The sequence below is a fragment of the Danio rerio genome, chromosome 20 (genome assembly GCF_049306965.1).
Source record: "Danio rerio strain Tuebingen ecotype United States chromosome 20, GRCz12tu, whole genome shotgun sequence".
Classification (NCBI taxonomy): domain Eukaryota; kingdom Metazoa; phylum Chordata; class Actinopteri; order Cypriniformes; family Danionidae; genus Danio; species Danio rerio.
Window position 1 is genome coordinate 45,937,501 of NC_133195.1, and position 22,143 is coordinate 45,959,643.

General features: G+C 35.5%; 1 protein-coding gene across 2 annotated transcripts in view; it reads left to right on the forward strand.

Annotated features, from left to right (window-relative positions):
- Positions 1–22,143, forward strand: part of igf2r (insulin-like growth factor 2 receptor) — a 102,931-nt gene that overhangs the window by 74,611 nt on the left and 6,177 nt on the right. The window contains exons 37-45 of one of the 2 annotated variants that reach the window (NM_001039627.2): positions 694–892; positions 9,129–9,281; positions 9,816–10,053; positions 12,363–12,499; positions 12,573–12,693; positions 13,741–13,884; positions 16,741–16,925; positions 19,710–19,896; positions 19,968–20,117. In NM_001039627.2, coding sequence (NP_001034716.1) covers positions 694–892; positions 9,129–9,281; positions 9,816–10,053; positions 12,363–12,499; positions 12,573–12,693; positions 13,741–13,884; positions 16,741–16,925; positions 19,710–19,896; positions 19,968–20,117 — 1,514 coding nt within the window. The remainder of the gene's footprint in view (positions 1–693; positions 893–9,128; positions 9,282–9,815; positions 10,054–12,362; positions 12,500–12,572; positions 12,694–13,740; positions 13,885–16,740; positions 16,926–19,709; positions 19,897–19,967; positions 20,118–22,143) is intronic. The other variant, XM_021468430.3, reaches the window with a different exon arrangement.

The window sequence follows — 22,143 nt, forward strand, 5'->3', positions numbered from 1 at the left end:
TCGACCTCTTTCTGTTAGAATAATCTCCACAGAAACTATGCTTAAAGGGAATTGAAACTTCACCTTTAAGAAAAGGTTTTTAATACCGGAATCATGTTTTATGTATTGTGTTAGGGTTAGTCCGCAATACTCGCATCACATGATTATTTGATTATTTATTAAGGATTAAAAGATAAGGATAATATTAAATATGTATACACTACCGGTCAAAAGTTTGGGGTCAGTAGGATTTTTAAAACAAGCTTCTCCTGCTCACCAAGGCTGCATTTATTTAATCAAAAATACAGTACAAATTGTAAAAATGTGAAATATTATTGCACTATAAAATAACTGATATATGTCTATATGCTTGAAATTTATTCTAATGTATGCAGATGCATTGCATAGAAAAAGACTTGATCATCCCAGTTGATCTAAATTAATAAAATCTTTCCATAACAGAGCTATTCAAATCATCTGGTGAACTAATTCTATATTCATATCGCAATATATATCGCAGCAAAACAAAATATTGAGCTCAAGTTTTTCCGATATCATACAGCCCTATATTGAATGTTGTTTTATTCCTTTAATCTTCTCTGATCATTTTATGCAATTTGTGTACAGCACAATGGTCAACGACTGTTGTTACTGTATATTGTGTTATATTAATAGGGTAACTGTTGAGATGTTTGGATTGTGTTTCATTTTTAGGTTCCTGTAACTTCTGGCTCTTTCAGCATCAACGTGTGTGGGACTGTGGCGAACACGACTTGTAAAGACAGTGCAGTGTGTCTGATTTCCAGTGGCTCAAGAGCTTCATACGGGAACGCTAAACTCATGAACCTGGACTACAAGAGAGAAGAGCAGTCGGTGATAATGCAGTACAGCGGGGGAGACCCCTGTCCTCAAGGTAGGGATGAACAATTTATTGTTTGAGGCAAGGCAAGTTTATTTATATAGCACATTTCATACACAGTGGCAATTCAAAGTGCTTTACATAAACAAGAATAAAAGAAACAAGTAAAAAAAATAAAAACAAATAATAAAACTGATTAAAAAACATAAAAACAAGTAAAATGTGATATAAAAAAATGAAGAAGAAGAGAAAAACATAATAGTGCAATCTGTCGGACGCAGCACAGTGCTCATTCAGTAAAGGCACAGCTAGACAGATGTGTTTTTAGTTTTGATTTGAATGTGCCTAATGTTGGAGCACATCTGATCATTTCTGGAAGCTGATTCCAGCAGTGAGGGGCATAGTGGCTAAAAGCTGATTCACCCTGCTTTGACTGAACCCTTAGAACTTCTAGTTTATATGATCCTAAAGATCTGAGTCATCTGTTGGGTTTGTATTCAGTGAGCATATCTGTAATGTATTGAGGTCCTTGGCCATTTAGTGATTTATAGACCAGTAATAATACTTTAAAGTCTATTCTGAATGTAACTGGGAGCCAGTGTAGAGACCTGAGGACAGGTGTGATGTGCTCTGATTTTCTGGTTCTGGTTAGAATTCTGGCTGCAGCGTTCTGGATGAGCTGCAACTGTCTGACTGTCTTTTTAGGAAGGCCAGTGAGGAGGCCGTTACAGTAATCCACCCTGCTGCTCATAAAAGCATGAACAAGTTTCTCTAAATCTTCACTGGAAACAAAGCATCTGATTCTTGCAATGTTTTTGAGATGATAGTATGCTGATTTACTGACTGCTTTGACATGACTGTTGAAACTCAGATCTGACTCAAGAGTCACACCAAGATTCTTGACCTTATTTTTTGTTGTTTGACCTTTAGTGCCAAGGTACGCATTTACCTTGAGAACCTCATCTCTGTTCCCAAACGCAATGACTTCAGTTTTCTCTTTGTTTATCTGAAGAAAGTTTTGGCACATCCAATTGTTAATTTCATCAATGCATTGGCAGAGGGTGTAAATGGGGCAGTAAGCCTAAGTAGATCTGAGTGTCATCAGCATAGCTGTGGTAGGAGATTTGGTTCTTTCTCATTATTTGGCTCAGAGGGAGCATGTAAAGGTTGAACAGGAGAGGTGCCAGAATCGAACCTTGTGGGACTCCACATGTCATGGGTGTCCACCTCGACCTATGGTCACCAATACTGACATGGTAACCTCTACCTTCAAGGTTAGATCTAAACCATTTGAGGACCGTGCCAGACAGCCCAACCCAGTTTTCCAGCCTATCCAGAAGTATGCTGTGATCGACAGTGTCAAATGCAGCACTGAGATCGAGCAATACCAGCACTGTTAGCCTGCCTGAATCTGTATTTAGGTGTATATCATTGATTATCTTTATAAGAGCGCTCTCTGTACTGTGATGTGCTCTGAAACCAGATTGAAAATTGTCTAAACACCCCTTTAAGTTTAAAAACTTGTTAAGCTGGTTAAAAACAACATTTTCAGTGACTTTGCCAATGAAAGGGAGATTTGAGATTGGCCTGTAATTGCTCAATAGGGTGTTATCCAGGTTGCTCTTCTTCAAGAGGGGTTTAACAACTGCAGTTTTAAGTGAGTTTGGAAAAATCCCTGAAAGAAGTGAAGCATTTACCACTTTTAGAAGATCCATTTCTAAACAGGTAAACACCGTTTTTAAGAATGATGTGGGGAGCGTGTCAAGACTGCAGGTTGATGTTTTCATAACTTGCACAATCTCTTCTAAGATTTTACCATTAATTGCCATGAAATCAGACATAATGTCTGATTTCTTAAGTTGTGGTTGAGCTTGTTTGATATCGACACAACTTGGCTGATTGGATGAGCTGATTGCCTTTCTGATATTATTGATTTTATCAGTAAAGAAATTAGCAAATTCATTACATTTGCTTTCAGAGAGTAGTTCACCTGGAATCCGACTGGGGGGGTTTGTGAGTCTCTCTATCGTTGCAAAGAGTGTATGAGCATTATTTAAGTAGCATCGATATTACAATAGATGTGTCTCCAATAGTCATTTATACATTGACAACTATGTTATTTTACATTTGATTGTTACATTTTTGTATTTGAATGCTGTTAGACTGCCCAGAAAACCATAAAGCACTATTTATTTAACTTTTATTTTTGCTTGGTTGTATTTATATATGCATGTTTAATTACATTTTTTAAATAATATACATTAGGGCTGTGCGATTAATAGAAATCGAATCGCAATCGTGATTTGAAACATTGCGATTAGCTAATCCAGGGTTTCTGCAGGGTCTTAAAATAAAAATCGAAATTTGAGGTCTTAAAGTCTTAAATTCACTGTTCCAGGTCCTAAATATTTTTGCACAGGTCTTATTTTTCCGATGTCCATGTAACGCTACATCTAATGCTCATTTATTAATTCTTTTTTGTTGTTTTGTTGTTTGTTGTTGCTTGGTTTTCATGGTGTTGTAGTTCTTTATTTCACTTGTCCAAATGTAATTTGCGGTATTACAATTACAAATGAGACCAACATGCAATAACCAATCAGCTTTCTGTTATTGAACTCGGTGCCACAGCGAATGTGACATCATCAACGTGTTTGCGGAGGTTAGCTTTGGGTGTGTGCGACATGATTTCGGTTGGCGGAGCTCACTAAATTTTTTGAGACATTTGATTTGAGTTGAATATGAAACATTTTGTAGAGATTTTCTCTGAAACAGGTATGTACAGTAGGGGTGTCAAAATTAATCGTTTCTTCGGTACACTGCGATGCAGACGCGGACAATTCGGTATCGGTTCAGTAATAATCATAACCGGTTATTACTGACGTCATTTACCTCATATGCGCTCTATCGCAAGGGAGGCGATCGCGAGTATTTACAGCGCTTTAACTACTTAAAACTCATAAACTGTGCACAATTTCACTGTGTGTTTGCTGGATCAGTCTTTCACTGACATATACAACAATAGCCCCTATTTCACTGAGATCGAGAGAATGAAAGTAGCCTACTCCATTTCTCTCTTTCTCTCTCGCTCTCGCTTTCGCTCTGTCTCTGTCTCTCTCTCTCTTTCTCACACACACCCAGTGGCCCATTTGACCTGCTGGGGTGGCTTTTCTTGTCCTCTCGGCTGTTTTACAGCATTACATTTGGATACAGAAACGAGCGCGTGTCTGCAGAGTTTTCTCCACCGTGTCTATCATGCATCAGCTGTGAGATCGCCGCTGCCGCCTGCCGCTTATCAGTATCACTTATCTGAAGAGCGCAGCACGCAAGAGCCAATAGCAACCGTTATTTTGAGGGTGTGACCAATCAAAGAGGTGTAAGAGAACTAGACAAGGATCAGAAATTGAGCTGGATGTTTATTTTTGTTTATATTATTTGCTTAATGCTTGTTTTGTTTAAAGTTACAGTTTATATATCTGACTGTTTGTATTAAACGACAAAATTGTATTACAAATAATATATAAATATAAATATATTCATACATTTTAATACAAGAACTGTTGCTGTGAAGAAAATATAAAACTGTGTATGGAAAGCGTCGTCAATGCACCGTGAGGCACCGAAATATCGAATTGAACCGAATCGATGGCATGATAATCATAACCGAACCGAACCGTGAGACTAGTGTAGGTTTACAGCTCTACTGTACAGACATTTTTATGATCCGTCCATGCGTGATCATAGGAAGAACCAGATTACCAATAATTCTTGGCTAGAAATTGCAACCGCTGTGGAAAAGGAGGAAAGTTTTTGTGAAAGTTTGGAAAAACCTGAGGGATAAGTTTGTTAAAACAAAAAAAGAGGCCCTGCAAAAGTGGAGACCCATGTGGTTTTAATCTTACAGAATATGTTTTTCCACCATTCACAAGTTTTACACTGATGTTTATATTACAATTTTGAATTTAAAACAATTTACCAGTTGCAAACAAAAATGAAGTAACAAATTATGTTTTTGATATCTGGAAAGGATTATATGAACCTATCAGTTTACAGTATACTGATGCCCTAGTTCTAGGCTTTATTAGTGATGATGGTCAGGAATGTTGGACAATTATTGCCTTTTTAGCTTATAAGTAGAAAACAGAAACTAGCCAGACAGTAAAGTGTGAATTGTTGAGTGGGCAAAATAAAATCCAAAAAGCTTCAGTATTTTTTTGTAAGTGTACTTTTTTATTTGTTTTTATTCTTGCCAAAATAAATAATTGTAGAGCAACACATGCTATATGCTCTGTTGTCATTAGTATTAAACTTTAATAGGTAGAACTGTCCAAGATATGAACAAAAGCAAGTGTTGCATCAAAGTTTGATTTAAAAAATCTTGAATGGTTATAAAAATCTTTATAATAATTATAATAAATTATAAAAAATGATAAAAAACAATTAGTTTAAGAATCTTCAATGATATTAATAATATAACCTTGCTCCGGAAACTTTCTACTTCTCTGTTTATACGTCTGATTTTACTGTCTGTTTCTTTAGACCCAATGAACCCAATGAGACTCAATGAAGAACACGTCAAGTTTAAACGCCTCGTTTAGTGGGGTGCGTGAGGCGAAAGTATAAATCAGCCTTAAGATGTTTGTTTGTTTTTACAGTAGTTTAATGGTGCATCTAACCTGTCTTTAGTACTGTTCAATTTGAATACATTTATTTTAGCACTTCTGATTTTGCATTTTCTCTTTTGTATGTATGGGTGTTTTTGATATTGTGATATAAATCTTAAAAAGGTCTTAACATGCCTTAAATTTGACATTTTGATATCTGCAGAAACCCTGTAATCACAAGGGGCTGCAATATGAAAAATGTGAAGTTTATTCATAAAGTAATTTTGAGAGGATCACGTGCTTATGATTTATCACGGCCGGTCCTGTATTTGCTAATCACTATCTTCCAATCATATGAGTCCTAAGCTACTATAAATAACCACAGTTTTCAGCTCATTTTATCTTCGTTTGGAAGAAACCCCCCTCCTCCCCTATTCTCCTCCTTTACCTCTGATTGGGCGGCACGGCGGCCCAGTGGTTAGCACTGCGAGCCCCACAGCAAGAACAATGCCGGCCCTGGTCCCTTAGGGCCGGTGGGTGTTTCTGTGAGGAGTTTGTATGTTCTCCACGTGTCCGCGTGGGTTTTCCCCGGGTTCTCCGGTTTCCTCTCACCATCCAAAGACATTCAACACGTATAACAGTCAAGCATTTGTCTAACCCCTCTGTTTCCTTAGCTATCGCAGTCGGGGAGTTCTGAGATCCACCGAGCTCAGGCTCCCCTCTCGCTCTGCCAACGGGAGGAAGCCCCGGACTCGAGGATGCCTTGAGCTTGGGGCTCTCTCCCAGGACAGCATGCCAAACAAGCTTTTATAAATCATCAGCGAAGTGTGAACTCTTGAAATATTATTTAACTGCCATCTGTGTGAGACGGTCTTATTACCCAATTGAGTGAGCACACTTTCGTTTTGCCCAATCAGAATTGCACAACCGAACTATGCGGAACATCCACAATAAAAACAAACATACAAACAGGAAAACACAAATGAGTGGGATAATGGCATCTGCCGCTTCAGAAACACAAACAGACAAATTAATATCAATGTAAAACAGCATGTCGATAATATGGGAATGTTGTTGTTTCAAAATCAGACACCAAACAAAACCAAGTAATTTGTAAGAGCTGTCGTAGAATTGTTGCCACAGCACGAAGAAATACAATAACCAGCACCTAAAAAGCACCCCAGGCGGCTACTGTATATGAGACGCGTCTTGCTAAAAAGTCAACTAAAAGTATTGCTGGTGACACTCAATCTAGTAGCAAGCAAATTAGACTACAAAATTAAATCTGGTCTAATCAGCAACAATGATGAGACGGCTTACAGGGAGGAGATACAGCATCTGGCCACTTGGTGCACCGACAATAATCTGCTCCTTAACACCAACAAGACCAAGGAGCTCATTGTGGACTTCAGAAAGGGACGAACAGGCTCACATGATCCCATCCACATCAATGGGATGGCCATTGAGCCTGTCTCATCCTTTAAGTTCCTGGGGACCCACATCTCAAAGGACCTTTCCTGGACCACCAACACCTCCAGCCTGATCAAGAAGGCTCACAAGCGCCTATTCTTCTTAAGGCAACTGAAGAAGAACCAGCTTTCATCAGCCGTCTTGGTGAACTTCTACTGCTGCACAATAGAGAGCATCCTGACAAACAGCGTCACAGTCTGGTATGGAAGCTGCTCTGTTGCTGAGCGTAAGGCACTGCAGCGGGTGGTGAAAACTGCCCAACGCATCACAGGGACCACACTGCCAGCCATAGAGGACATCCAGAAGAAACACTGTTTGCGCCGAGCACGCAGTATTCTGAAGGACACCTTTCACCCCGCTCACAGACAGTTTTCTCTCCTGCCCTCCGGCAGGCGCTTCAGGCTCCCCCGGACAAAAACCAGCAGACTGAGGAACAGCTTTTTCCCCAGAGCTGTCTCCCTCCTGAACTCTGCCCCCCACTGACTCTTTTGCCCCCCAATACACCCCCCACTCTCCTCTAACCTAAACTCCTCGCAATAACTGCACTGTTTAACATTTGCACATTTAAAATTTGCACATTCACTGCACCACATTGAACTGTTTACTTATTGAACTGTACATACCCACTGCATATGGGCATTTGTAATTATGTACACACCCACTGTACATATACACTTGTCATCATGCTTATTTATCTGCATACTACTGATTATTAATAGCAACCTGTACATATATTCATATACTGTAACATATACACTGGTAATCATGTTTATCTATCCCTGGACATCTATTCATATACTGTAACATATACTGTACACTTGTAATCATGTTTATCTATCCCTGTACATATATTCATATATTGTAACATATACACTTGTAATCATGTTCATCTATCCCTGTACATATATTCATATATTGTAACATATACACTTGTAATCATGTTTATCTATCTGCACACTACTGATTATTAATAGCAACCTGCACATATATTCATATATTGTAAATCTGCTCATAGCTTATCCAACCTGTATATAATTTTGATAGTACATCCATCTGTAAATATCACCATAGTTTTTCTATAACTGCACTTTATAACTTATTCCTGTATCCTGCACTTGCTGCTATTGCACTGCTGGTTAGACCTAAACTGCATTTCGTTGCATTGTACTTGTACATGTGTAATGACAATAAAGTTGAATCCAATCTAATCTAAATCACAAATCAAATCGAAATCACAATATCTGCCAAAAAAAAAAAAAATCCCAGTTAGATCTTTTCTTCAAACCGCACAGCCCTATTATGTATTTAAGTTTTACATCACCCAGAAATCAAAATTAAAGGGTGTTAGCATCAATGTGTACTCCCCCCCCCCCAATTACTACAACAGTAAACATTACAGTTTCCTCCTTTCAATTTTTTTTTTTTTCATTTTAACCCAAGACCTGAACATCCCAAGGCAGCTTAACACAATAATTAGGGTCAAATACAATAATTAAACAGTCTGTAGTCATGCATGTCATGACATAACAGTGATGGTGGAAAAAAGAAATCAAAAAACAATTACAGGGAAGAAAAAGTAAATTTAAAAAAATTAGTAGGACAAACTACAATAAAGACAAGATGCCAATATGTTATTTTTAAGGTTATTTGTAAGTTAGAATGCTCCAACATTTGAGTTTACGCGATATAAACCTTCAAAAATGGCAGTTTCACACTTCTGCCAATAAGAATCAGTTATTTATAATCATTACCAAGCACTTCACCTTCTCATCGTATCCCCTGGCCAATTAAATACTCTTGTTTCTAAAAAGTCTCGCCGTCTACAAGATGTGTCAAATTGGTTGATTATTCATAGTGTTCTTGTTTAAGTATTCTTGTTTAAGAAAGTGTTTTAACAAGATTAAAAATAGCAAAATTAAGTATCTTTCAAATAATAATACAAAACTATACATACTAATGTTAATCAAAACATTTCATGAGCGTATATAATCTTTGAACTTATGTAAACACACTTAAGACATTTTATTTTGCAAAATAACAAATGAAGTATAGTTTAAGAGGCATCCTTTTTGCCAAATTGTATTTTAAGGTAATTCCAGAATGCACTGCAATCAATCAAGGTTGATGGCTAAGTTGGAATCTGACTAAATAATCTAGTTGCAAATCTAGCTCTTCCTAAATGAATAATATCAGTTTGTTTGTTTGTTTATGTTTTTCAGTAACAGATAAACATGAAGTATGCGCTTTTCCCTTTATGATATTGAGTAACAATTACACTGAATGCACAACTGAAAGCAGGACTGATGGCAGGAAGTGGTGCGCAACTACAAACGACTATAACAAAGATAAGAAATGGGGCTTTTGTACTGACGGTATGATTGATTCATTATGTAAATCATATAATTTATTGAGCTAATAAAATATGTATATTAAAATAGTAATAATAATTAATAAATTTAATAATAATTAATAAATTATATATATATGTATGCATGTATGTATGTATGCATGCTTGCTTGCTTGCTTGCTTGTTTGTTTGTTTGTTTCCTCCTTAAGAACTCTGTCAACAACATGACAGACTTGTTTAATTTAAAAAGTTTGTCTTTACAAAACAATATAAATAAACAATTTTTTACGTTAATAAGTAATTTTAGGCACACTTGAAATGTGAAATTGTATGTATGTATGTAAGTTTTTTTAGGCAAATAGTGCTAATTACATAAGTTGTAATTAAATGAGTCATTTTTAAAAACTGTTGTGTAATTATTAGTTTCTGCAGTTTGTTTGCATGTAACTTGAACATTTGATGTATATTTTATTTGTTTATTTGAATGTTTTATTTAGATGTGTGTTCATGCCAAGTAAATGTGCTTCATTTTAAGATGATGTTTTTCTGCGTGTCACAGGTGTGCAAGGGAAGCGTCAGTCTTCGATCTTGTTCACTTGTGATCGAGCGGCGGGTCGTGGAAGTCCACAGCTGATCAGCGATACCCAGGGTTGCTCTGCCACTTTTCAGTGGAGAACCAATGTGGTTTGTCCACCCAGAAAGATGGAGTGCAAACTGGCAGGACAACACCAAACCTACGACCTGCGCACACTCTCTTCTCTAACAGAGCCCTGGAAGTTCAGCAATGGCCAAGACTCGTGAGTTTCACCTCTGTTCGTCTGTTTGGGTTTATTTGCTCTGTCATGTGAGGTGAATGTATGACAATATGAATGCATGTCCCATGGAGTCTTTTTTTTCTTGAGTTTGTGTTAGGTTTCACCAAGTGTATGTTTTCAGTTGTTATAAATCAGGCTTTGTGAAAAGTACTTGAATTTCAGTCATACAGTATATATATATTCAAGGCCTGCACTTTAAAAACAAATAATGACAAAAAGTCAAGACAGCAAATATTATTATGTTGCTTTAACTTGTTTTAATAAGTTAAACAGGTTTCAACCAAAAAAATTAAGTTATACAAAGTTCAACTTCATATTTTTTGTCAGTTTGATTAATTAAAAAAGCTTATTCAATTCAACAAAAAAAATTTAAGCAGCAAGAATTTTTTTACAGTGTGGAAAGAACTTTAAAAAACAAACACAGGTACTTGAAAGTGCTAAAATTATATTTGAAATAAAACTTGTTTATGGTTTGATTTTAACAGTTGTACTCAGTTGTTATAAACCGAAGAAAACACTGAGACAAATCTTAAATCAAAAATCTTGGTTATTAAAACATTTAAATCTTGTGCAATAACACTGACAAATAATGCACATTTTATCAATACTTCAGAAACCTCATTTAAATATCACCAGTATTTGATCCAACACGTTTAATTAAAATTCTTTCAAGAAACTTTTTGAAAATTACTCTTAACATTTTTAATGTAAATATTAAGTGAAAGTCAAATGGTAAGTACAATGAGGACTTCATATGGACAGCTCTTCATATGCTGGGTATGAATTACAAAGCTGCTTGATTTAAAATGATTGGTGCTTTAAAAAGACTTGAATCTGCTGTTTATGAAAGCATGGGAACCCTGATCAGTGTAAGGTTGACTTTTTTAGAAAGCCAGCTGTGTGCCATTTTGTGAATGCTCTGACAATTGGAGAAGTGCTTACGGCTAAGCATTTTTGGTAGAGCGCTGGCATTTTCAGCTGTGCAAAAATGCTTTGGACATATCCCCTATAGGTAATGCACAATATTACAGTTGCGCATTTTTATTTTTAACATTAGTTTGATTAGACTAATATTAGAACATATGATCACTGCCTTGTTTTTTTTTTTTTTTTTTGTTCCTCTTTTTAAGCAGTATTTTTGTTTTTAATTTTTACATTTAAAAAATTTAAACAATTGTTATTTTCTTTCACACAGCATTAACAAAATGAAAACTTTATAACTAAAATGTTGCCTACAGTATAATGCAATCACATTAATCGAAGAAAAAACATATTAAAAGTTTAATTTTATTTTAAAATGTAAAATTTTATTTATTTAAACGTTTCTTTTTTTCATTCAAAGTTAAAAATTAAATAATTAAAACAAAAAATGTAGATTTATATAGACAATAATACAATTGTACATTTTATTATAGACATCGGTTTGATTAAACTAATATTAGTAAAACATAGTATCATTACTTTTTTTTTGTTCTTTTAAAGTGCTATTTTTGTTTATGATTTTTTACATAAAATGTGTGCCTTTTTTTTTTTTTTTTACAAAGCATCAACAAAACTAAAACCATAGAACTATAACTTTGCTTATAATACAATGACTTCAACCAAATAACATATTAAAAAAAACTTATTACTTAGGTTTCATTCAAGAATAAAACTAAAATAATACAAAAAAAATATATACATTGTGCAGACTGATTAAAAAACAACAATAAAACAACAAAATAAAAAAAATCAAATGATTATTAAAAATACAAGCACAAATGTACATAAATATAATATATATTATATTTATGTGTGTATATTTATATATTAATAACTTTTTATTTGTATGGTATCAAGTGTTTTCATGATGGTTTATCTAATTTATATGTTTGTATAAACAGTATTTATGTATTTATGCGTGCAAAAAAATCTAATTTTCAGAATGCTGCTTTATTAAATTTGTTTTCTTAAGATATTGTTATTCACTAATATAAGCAGAGCAGTGTATAGAACTATTATTTTTTGCAGCCATACTGGTTATGTCAGTCAAAATGTCTGCATGTTTTGGGCTTTTTTGTTCACATTTTTGAAGTACTGTAAAATTATGACATGTTTAACTCATCGGAACGTAGCACATTTAATCAGTAATAAAGCCCTGGTGTACTATTGCACCAGCATCTGTTAAATATGAATGGAATTATTAATATTACACCAGCATCTGTTGACTATGTATGAAATTATTAACTGTACTCCTTAATACAGTTGACAACTTAATGGATTAATAACTGTAATTATTTTTTTCTCCACAGCTATTATTTTAATCTGTGTCAGGCCATTCACGGAGGTCAGCCGGGCTGTGCTGCGGAGGCTGCTGTGTGCCGTAGACTGGCCGGAGGAAAAACAGAGACTCTGGGCCGGGTTCACACGCAGACCATGGAGTTAATCGGTATGCGGATTTAAAGCTTCTCTTACATAACTTGTTAGTTTGTTGGTTTCTCATCAATTTGTGTCCTCATCAGATGGAAAAATCCTGGTCAATTATTCCATGGGCGACGAAGTGTGCGGAAACAAGAAACCAGCCAAAACAGTCATACAGCTGAAGTGTGGAAGTACATTCGGCCATCCCAAACTACTGTTCAAGTGAGTTATGAGAAGAGCCAGACAGAATCGGCAGACATTTTTGGCTACTTTTGTAAAAAAAAAATAAATAAATAAATAAAAAAAAGATTGGGTTAGGGTTTGACAGATTAAAAAATAAATAAATAAATAAACCCATAAAAAAAATCAGATTTATTTGGAATGATTTTAATAGTACAGTAACTAACTTAAAACATGAAATAAAAGAACATAAAGCTTTTAAACCTTTATTTAAGGTTTACAATTCATTTCGAGCCACGTGTTTGAGAAACAAAGTAAGACTCTTAATATATTTAGTAAAAGACAGAAAATATTACTTTACAATTTGTATTGTAAATAAATCATATAAACCAGGAGTCTCAAACTGCCGGCCCGTGGGCTGTTTGTAGCCCCCCTCCTCCTCCCTCTGACCTCAAAAATATAATGAGATTCGGCCCCCAAAACATATTATTTTGAATCATTATCATTGTTGTGCAGTCACATATAGCCACTTGTGGGCCCCCCCCCCACCTACTAGACATTTAAAGTACAGTACTATATGTTCGGGTTACTTTCGGCTTCTCTCAGCGTGCGGTCGAGAGTAACTCACATGCAGATTAGTTTAGGGCTGGTTTAAACGTTGAAATGTACATCATGTCCGTAGGTGCTCTATTTTTACTTAAGCTCTATTTTTGAAAATATTCATTTGATTATAATCAGTTTTATAGCACCTGTATTGCGTTGTACAAACACATCTCGTTGGCTTACAGGTTATGATAGTGTGCAAATATGATCATTTTGCTAATATTTGATTCAAATGGTCTCATTTAATAGATTTTCTTGTTGTGTGTGTGTGTGTGTGTGTGTGTGTGTGTGTGTGTGTGTGTGTGTGTGTGTGTGTGTGTGTGTGTGTGTGTGTGTGTGTGTGTGTGTGTGTGTATGTATATATATATGAGTATAAGTATGAGTTTGGCAGATGATGGTTAAAATAACACTACATAAATAAATATGTTTACGTATATAAATTCTTGAGTTAAATAAAATCCTTATTTTTGCCTTTTTATATTTTAGGGAGGAAAAATCCTGTGAGTTCTGGTTTGAGTGGGAAACTCGATCAGCATGTGCTGTAAAGCAGGAGGAAGTGGAGATGGTCAACGGGACCATTAAAGTTCCCAAAACAGGAGCCACGTTCAGCTTGGGAGCCCTTTATTACCGGTGAGTATCTCATGTCTCATTCTTTCACACAAAACTTACACAGGTAGTCTGTGGGGTTTTTAAAAGCATTAAAAGTAGATAAATCAATTTAAGGATTAAAAAGGTATTGCATTTGGTATTATTTTTGATTATACAATTCATAGTTAAATGCTAAAGTTTGCCTGAATTTAGTCTGCAAATATTGAGAGGTTGTGTAGTTTATGAAATTGATAAAATCCTACTAGATTAGTAATCAGACAGCCTTGCTTATGTCAGTAACCAAAGAAACACAGTTATTCCTGCTGTTCTGTAGGTGCTTGAAGACAGCAAATTAACATTTTTATTTAGTATTTCAGTGTCATAAATAGCATTTAAAAAATAGAATTTGTATGTGTCAGACCGTAGAATGTTGAAAAGAGTATGCCAAAGGTTCCCGGATGGTGTACTATTTCCAATAAGTATTCAAAGTGTAGAAGGGTCTGTACTCCCATTATTAGTTCTAGTGATTATATCTACAAATGAAGGGAAAAACTGTAAACAAACTACACACATGTGAGACCAATCATCAAAGAGAGAGACTTCAGTGTTTGAATGACAATTAATATCTAGCCTGGAAAATATTTCAATCAAGTTTTCTGCGTTAAATTTCATGTGCAACAAAAATGTGAACTTCTAAAAAGATGTGTTTGGACATTAACTTCTAAATTTACATAATTATGCAACAACCTGAGGAGATTTCTCTGCATGAAAGACTCGCGAATCACTCATTAACCTGCTGCTGTGTCTCCAATACGTAATTAAATATGAAAGAAATGTGGATGTTGTTTTGAGATGATTGACAGGTTACATAACTAAGATAAGAACTAACATAATGGTTTGTTAATGAGGAAATAGTACTGGATGTCCTAAAGCTTGCATACTCTTCTGTTACACACACACACACACACACACAAAATATGCCCTTTTTTCCCCTTAAAAGAAGTATGTACTTTTAGGACTGTAGTGGCAAATTTCTTTATGGAGGATCTCTCAGTGGTCAAGAAGACAAATTCTTACCCAAGTGTCTTTCAAAGTTTTATTCTTTGCAAAGAAGGTCACACAATCATACGTCAACAACAGTTTCTGCAGAGAGTGAGATGCAGAAACAGAGTGCGTTTTCTTTTTATCTAGTTTGTAATACCCACAAGGTCATCAGTGACATACATCGCAGTTACATCAGCGCTCGACTTCATTTTTGACCATCTACATTTCAGCCTTACATCCCATCCGAACATGTAGGACTTATCCAGATCTTGTCTGGTGATAAACAGATGTTAAAGTGGTCACACTCGGTCTAACCTAAACCGTACATTCATGGAAGAATAAAAGAACAGACCTTTATAATGTATATGAATCAATATATAAACGAATATAAGATAAACAAAATGAATTTCCACCACAAGGACGCGTAGTATAAGTATGCGAAATTGGGACGCAGCATTTGACTTCTGTTTTATTTCAGTGCAGTTATGTTTTATGTAGCATAATTTCACAAAAACAGATTATGTTCATTCATCAGGGATTTGGATCCTATTTTAAAATTAGTTAATAAAAAAAGAGACTTATTATATTTGTATCACTTCAATATGACTGTGAACACACTATACTTACAAACAGTTCTGTCCGGACAGCTTTCAAAAGATGATTATAGGTGATTTCCATAGGTGCTCTTTAAATAACTCTACTTTCAAGAGTTTAAACTTAGCTGATGATTGATAATAAAGCTAGTTTGGTGTGCTGTCCCGGGAGAGAGCCCTGAGCTTATAAGATCCTCGAGCCCTGGGCTCCCTCCCGTTGCAAGGCGAGAAGGGAGTTTGAGCTCAGGTAGATCTCGATGACTCCCCATCTTGCTTGTTGTAGCTAAGTGTCAGATATGGATGCTGAAAGGTGTACTCAGAGTTTAGCTAAAGTATTTGGATTAATTGTTTAGACTGCTTGTTTTTAAACTGTGGGAGGAAACCGGAGGACCCGGGGAAAACCCACGCGACCACGGGGAGAACGAGCAAACTCCGCACAGAAATGCCGTCTGGTTTGGAAAGGAATTAAACCAGGGGCATTCTTGCTGTGCAGGGGCATTTCACCGTGACGCCCGTTTGAAAGGAGGGAAAGTAGAGTTGGGTGGGAGGGTTTCTTCAAGACGAAGATATTAAGATGAGAAAAGTCTGGTTATTTATAGTGAGTTAAGGATCGTCTGATAGGATAATCAGTCGTTAGCTAAAGTTGGAACAGCTGTGAACAATCATAAGCACGTGATCCTCTCGAAATTTGTTTATAAATAAACTTCACTTGTTTCCACCTTTCTGAATTATGTTGCATTGAAAAGGAGTTATCACAAGCAAAGACTCTTTAGTTGTGCTTTCTTACAATCAGCATTTCATAAATAAACTAAGTTCCAATGTCACCAATGTTACTGGCGAAAACCTGAAGTGGTGATAAGGTCTTAATGTATAAAAAGAGTTTTAAAAAAAGGTCTATAGAGGTATTGAGTTAAAGGGATAGTTCACTCAAAAATGTATTTACTTTCCGTTCTCTTGTTTCAAATCTGTTTGAGTTTCATCAGAGAAGATATTGTGAAAAATGCTGGAAACCTGTAACTATTGACTTGTATGCTATTTGTTTGGAAGTCAGTGGTTTTTAGCTTTCTTCAAAATATCTTCTTTTGTGTTTAACTGAATATAGAAACTCCTAAATGTTTATTAAAGGAGTATGTAGTGAGTAAATGTTCATTTTTGGGTGAACTATCCCTTAAACCTATGATTCCTGTATATACCGTTACATCTCGACCACATTACATGTAGGTTTTGTGCATGAAATAAGCAGCATTTTATCTGTCCTCAGTTTGCACAATGCCACAGGAGACATCCGTGCCAATGGAGACCGCTATATCTACCACATCCAGCTGTCGGGCATCACGGACAGCTCCATTTCCATGTGCTTGGGTGCCAATATCTGCCAAGTCAAGATTAATGACAGTTACCGCAGGAAAATCGGCTCCTCCAGCAAAGCCAAGTATTATATTAAAGGTGAGATTAGCTCTGTGAAAGAGGGTATTGGATATTACAGTGTGGGGAAATGTTTTGGTGTGCAATAATTTGCTCGTATGTTTATATTTTTGCTTAGAACAACAAAAATGTTCAAATACTATTTCAAATGGTAAATTTTAATACATTTTTTTCACAGATTAATTTCATTTTTACACTTTTTATTTTTTAATTGTTTGTTTGATTCAAATCATTTATTCACATAAATTGTGTACAAGATGCTAAAATATACTGAATAATATTGTTTTTTTTTCATGGTTTGTTTATTTTATTTTATCTTAATTTGCAAAAATATTATCTAGGTAAAAAATTCTATATATACACTCACCGGCCACTTTGTTAGGTACACCTCACGGGTACCGAGTTGGACCCCCTTTTGCCTTCAGAATTGCCTTAATGTTTCGTGGTACAGATTCAACAATGTACTAGAATATATTCCTTAGGAATTTTGGTCCGTATTGACATTGTAGCATCATGCAGTTGCTGCAGATTTGTCGATGATGCGAATCTCCCGTTCCACCACATCCCAAAGGTGCTCTGTTGGATTGAGTCTCGTGACTGTGGAGGTCATTTGAGTACAGTGAAATCATTGTCATGTTCAAGAAACCAGTCTGAGATGATTCACGCTTCATGACATGGTGCGTTATCCTACTGCAACTAGCCATCAGAAGATGGGAACACTGTGGTCATAAAGGGTCAGCAGCAATACTCAGGTAGGCTGTGGCGTTGACACAATGCTCAATTGGTACTAATTGGCCCAAAGTGTGGCAAGAAAATAATCCCCACCTCATTACAGCTCTATCACCAGTCTGAACCATTGATACAAGGCAGGATGGATTCATGCTTTCATATTGTTGACGCCAAATTCTGACCCTACCATCTGAATGTCGCAGCAGAAATTGAGACTCATCAGACCAGGCAACGTTTATCCAATCTTATAATCTTTTCTAATTTTCCAATCTTCTGTGAATTGTAGCCTCAGTTTCCTGTTCTTAGCTGACAGGAGTGGCACCTGGTGTGGTCTTCTGCTGCTGTACCCTATCCGCCTCAAGGTTTGAGTGTTGTGTGTTCAGAGATGCTCTTCTGCATACCTCGGTTGTAACGAGTGGTTATTTGAGTTACTGTTGCCTTTCTATTAGCTCGAACCAGTCTGGCTAATACCCTCTGATCTCCGGCATCAACAAGGCATTTGTGCCAAGAACTGCTGCTTACTGGATATTTTCTCTTTTTCCGATCATTCTCTGTAAACCCTACAGATGGTTGTGCGTGAAAATCCCAGTAGATCAGCAGGTTCTAAAATACTTAAACCAGCCCGTCTGGCACCCCCAACCATGTCACGTTCAAAGTCACTTAAATTACCTTTCTTCCCCATTCTGATGCTCAGTTTGAACTGCAGCAGATCGTCTTGACCATGTCTACATGCCTAAATGCACTGAGTTGCTGCCATGTAATTGGCTGATTAGAAATTTAAGTTAACAGGCAGTTGGAGCAGTTTTATTAGTATCTAATAAAGTGGCCGGTGAGTGTATATTGTTTTGTATAGATAAATGTATAATATATAATGTCTCAATTTTGTTTTTAGTTTATTTATTTGTTTGTTTATTATAGTCATAACCCTTTGTTATATTTTTTTATAACAAAAATGCTAAAATACTTTTTAAAATACTGAATTATAGTTAATTATTTTTACAGATAAATACATTTTAAATACTTTTCATTAATTCATTTATACACAATTTTAAATAGTTTTTTATTCATTCCATTGTTCATGTAAATTGTTTAAATTAAATACATGCTAAAATATATTGTTAAAAAAACATTTTAAGAATAACAGTTTGATTCATTTCTTATGTTTGTTTTTTATTTTATATTTTAATTGACATCAAAAATAATGTTGCGTAAAATTATTAGAATTTTATCTCTATTTTATAATTATTTCTTTATTTATTTATTTATTTATTTTATATTAGTAATAACTAGGGCTGCACAATATATCGTTTCAGCATCAATATCACAATGTGGGAGTCTGCCGTAGCCACATTGCAGGGATCTGCAGTGTAGTCGGGATTATAGTTGACCTGACATTACTGTTAACACCATAGTGGAGTATTTCAACGTTTAACCTTCGAGTGAAAGTTTATTATTTGCATGTGTTTTTAAGGCCTGGCTGTAAGAGTTTTGAGCCAACTTAAACATTTGGATACAATAAATTAAACGTTTGTTGCTTAAAAGGTTAAATGTACATATGTACTCTATTAAAATGTTATTGTAATTATAATACAGTAATTTCTTAAAGTGAATACTGTTTAACTCCTCAGAAAATCATAAATCTTTGTTCATTTGCTGCTTTTGTCTGTTGCATTTAACTATGCTTGTCATTTTAAAATGATATTTTATGCAGATACGCTCCCCTACACAATAATCTTAATCTTTAAAAGCTATTCAAGTCATCTGGTGAAATTGCATTTATTTGGAAATATATATTGCAGTGAATGAAAATATTGCAATGTCAGTTTTTTCCAGTATCGTCCAGCCTTAGTAATACCCTTTTTTGTATTATTTTGAGCAAGTAGCACACGTCTACAATCAATTGGATGCAAGTTTGTTTTATAAATTAAGTTTATTTTGTACTATAAATTCCTGTTAAATTATACTTTCACTTATTTTGAAAGTAAATTTATTATTAACACAGTTTTCATTGACGAATGCATATTGTTTCTGCACTGCATCTGTTCTATGAAATGTCCTCCTGTTGTACTCTTTCAGGTGGAAACCTTGACGTCTTGGTTCCGTCTGAATCCGTTTGTGGAAGAGACAAAACCAAAACTGTGTCTTCAGCAATTCTGTTCCACTGTAGCCCAACGGCGGGAGAGGGCATCCCAGAATTCTTGCTGGAGACCGATAGCTGCCAGTACCTGTTTGTGTGGCACACCTCCACCGTTTGTGAATTTATGTAAGTAAAACACGAACATTTAAACATTGTTGATCTGCCACATGAATAATATTTGACTTTTTTTTCTGCAGTTCTTCCAGCTCCATAGACAGCACCGATGGAGGGGAGGAGCTTGCTGGACTTTCTGGGCGGAGTCAGGCTTTAGGGGCGGTGCTTAGCCTGCTGTTGATTGTGCTCACAATCTGTTTGCTTGTTCTCCTGCTGCACAAACAAGACAGGAGGTAATTCAAACTGCTTTATTATTTTATGCAATGCCTTTAAATTCAAAAGGAAAACATACCGGCGATCTTATGCAAAAAAAGACCCCTAGCTATTAGGTGTTTTATGGAATATCTTAAACTGATCATTAGCTATGTTTTTCATTCATTCAAGCATTCATATTCTTTTCGGCTTAGTCCCTTTATTAATCAAAGGTCGCCACAGCAGAATGAACTGGCAACTTTTCCAGCATATGTTTTACACAGCGGATGCCCTTCAAGCTGCAACCCAACAATGTGAAACACCCCTACACTCTCGCATTCATACACATACACTACAGCCAATTTAGCTTATTCAATTCACCTATAGCGCATGTCTTTGGACCTGTGGGGGAAACCAGAGCACCCGGAGGAAACCCACGCGAACATGGTGAGAGCATGCAAGCTCCACGCAGAAATGCCAACTGATTCAGCCGGGGCTCGAACCAGCGGCTTTCTTACTGTGAAGCGATCATGCTACCCACTGCGCCACCATGACGCTGCTATGTTTTTTTCTTTTTGCTTTTTTTATATTTATCGACCTTAGTTTTCTAACGATGGTTTTCGGAAACACACCCCTGAGAGGGAGGGTTGCTTGATTTGGGAGGCACAAGCTTGCACTGGCGCGACAATGAAAAAGCGGTCGTTCCTTGTCCCGCCTGGTGGATATTGCACAAAGTACAAAAAAAAGTTTTTTTAAAAAGTAAAAAGGCGGCACTTGCTGCTGCAGCACACCGCATGACAAATTGCAGCACTATGCATGAAGAAACATGCATTCTCAGTGGCCACATCTGTACTAATGCAATTAAAGTTAACCAATGCAGCTGGAAGGTCATCCGCTATGTAAAACATATGCTGGATAAGTTGGCGGTTCACTCTGCCGTGGTGACCCCTCATAAATAAAGGGACTAAGCCAAAGGAAAATGAATGAATGCAAATATACTGAGTATGCACAAATATATTTTGTACACATGAACTTTCTTGAATGCAATTAAACATGATTAATCCTTTGACAGCACTGCTTCCAAACCTTTACAAGTTTCTTTCTTCTGTTTAACACAAAGGAAGACATCTTGAAAAAATCTATATCTATAAAAATCTAAATTAAATGTATCCATTAAATTTGCAAAACAGCAAAAAAAAAAAAAAAAAACTTGCTCATTATAGACATAGACAGTAATGTAAAAGACATAGACATCATTTAAAACGCTCATTGAAAGCTATATTAGAGTAGTGTTTCTCAACCACGTTCCTGGATGACCACTAGCTTGCACATTTTCCATGTCTCCTTAACCAAACTCACCTGATTCAGATCATCAGCTCATTAGCAGAGATTGCAAAACCTGTAATGGGTGTGACTAACAAAGGAGATCCAAAACATGGATCCTTAAGGAACGTGGTTGAGAAACACTGTATTAGAGTAATATATAAATAAAGTAATCGTTTGACAATGAAGATTGGTATAATGACAAAAAGAAAAATAGCTTCACCATTACAAGAATAAATGACATTTCAAACTATGTTAAACAGAAAATGACATTTTTATTTCTAATAATATTTTTCAATATTAATGTCTTTTATTAAAAGCAGCTTACCTGAGCAGAGGAGGCTCGTTTCAAAAACACTAAATAATCTGTTAAATAACTAAATAAATAAAACTTGCTCATTATAGACATGGACAGTCAAAAGTTTGGAAACTTTAGAAATTATTATTATTATTATCTTTGAAAGACAAATATTTTTCTCATTAAAGCTGCTTCTATTTGATTGAGAAATACAATAAAGTAATAAAATAATAAAGGTTTTATAAATATAAAACGGTCATATAGTGACATTTTTTCACATTTAAAATAAATGCTTTCTGCATGAATATGTATTTAGTTAAATATATTTACATAAAATGTCATTTATTTTGTTTTAAAGCTGATTTTTTAGCATCATTATACTATACCGTGCTATAATATTACACTATACTGCTGCTAAATATTAAACCCCAATAATAATTTATCAT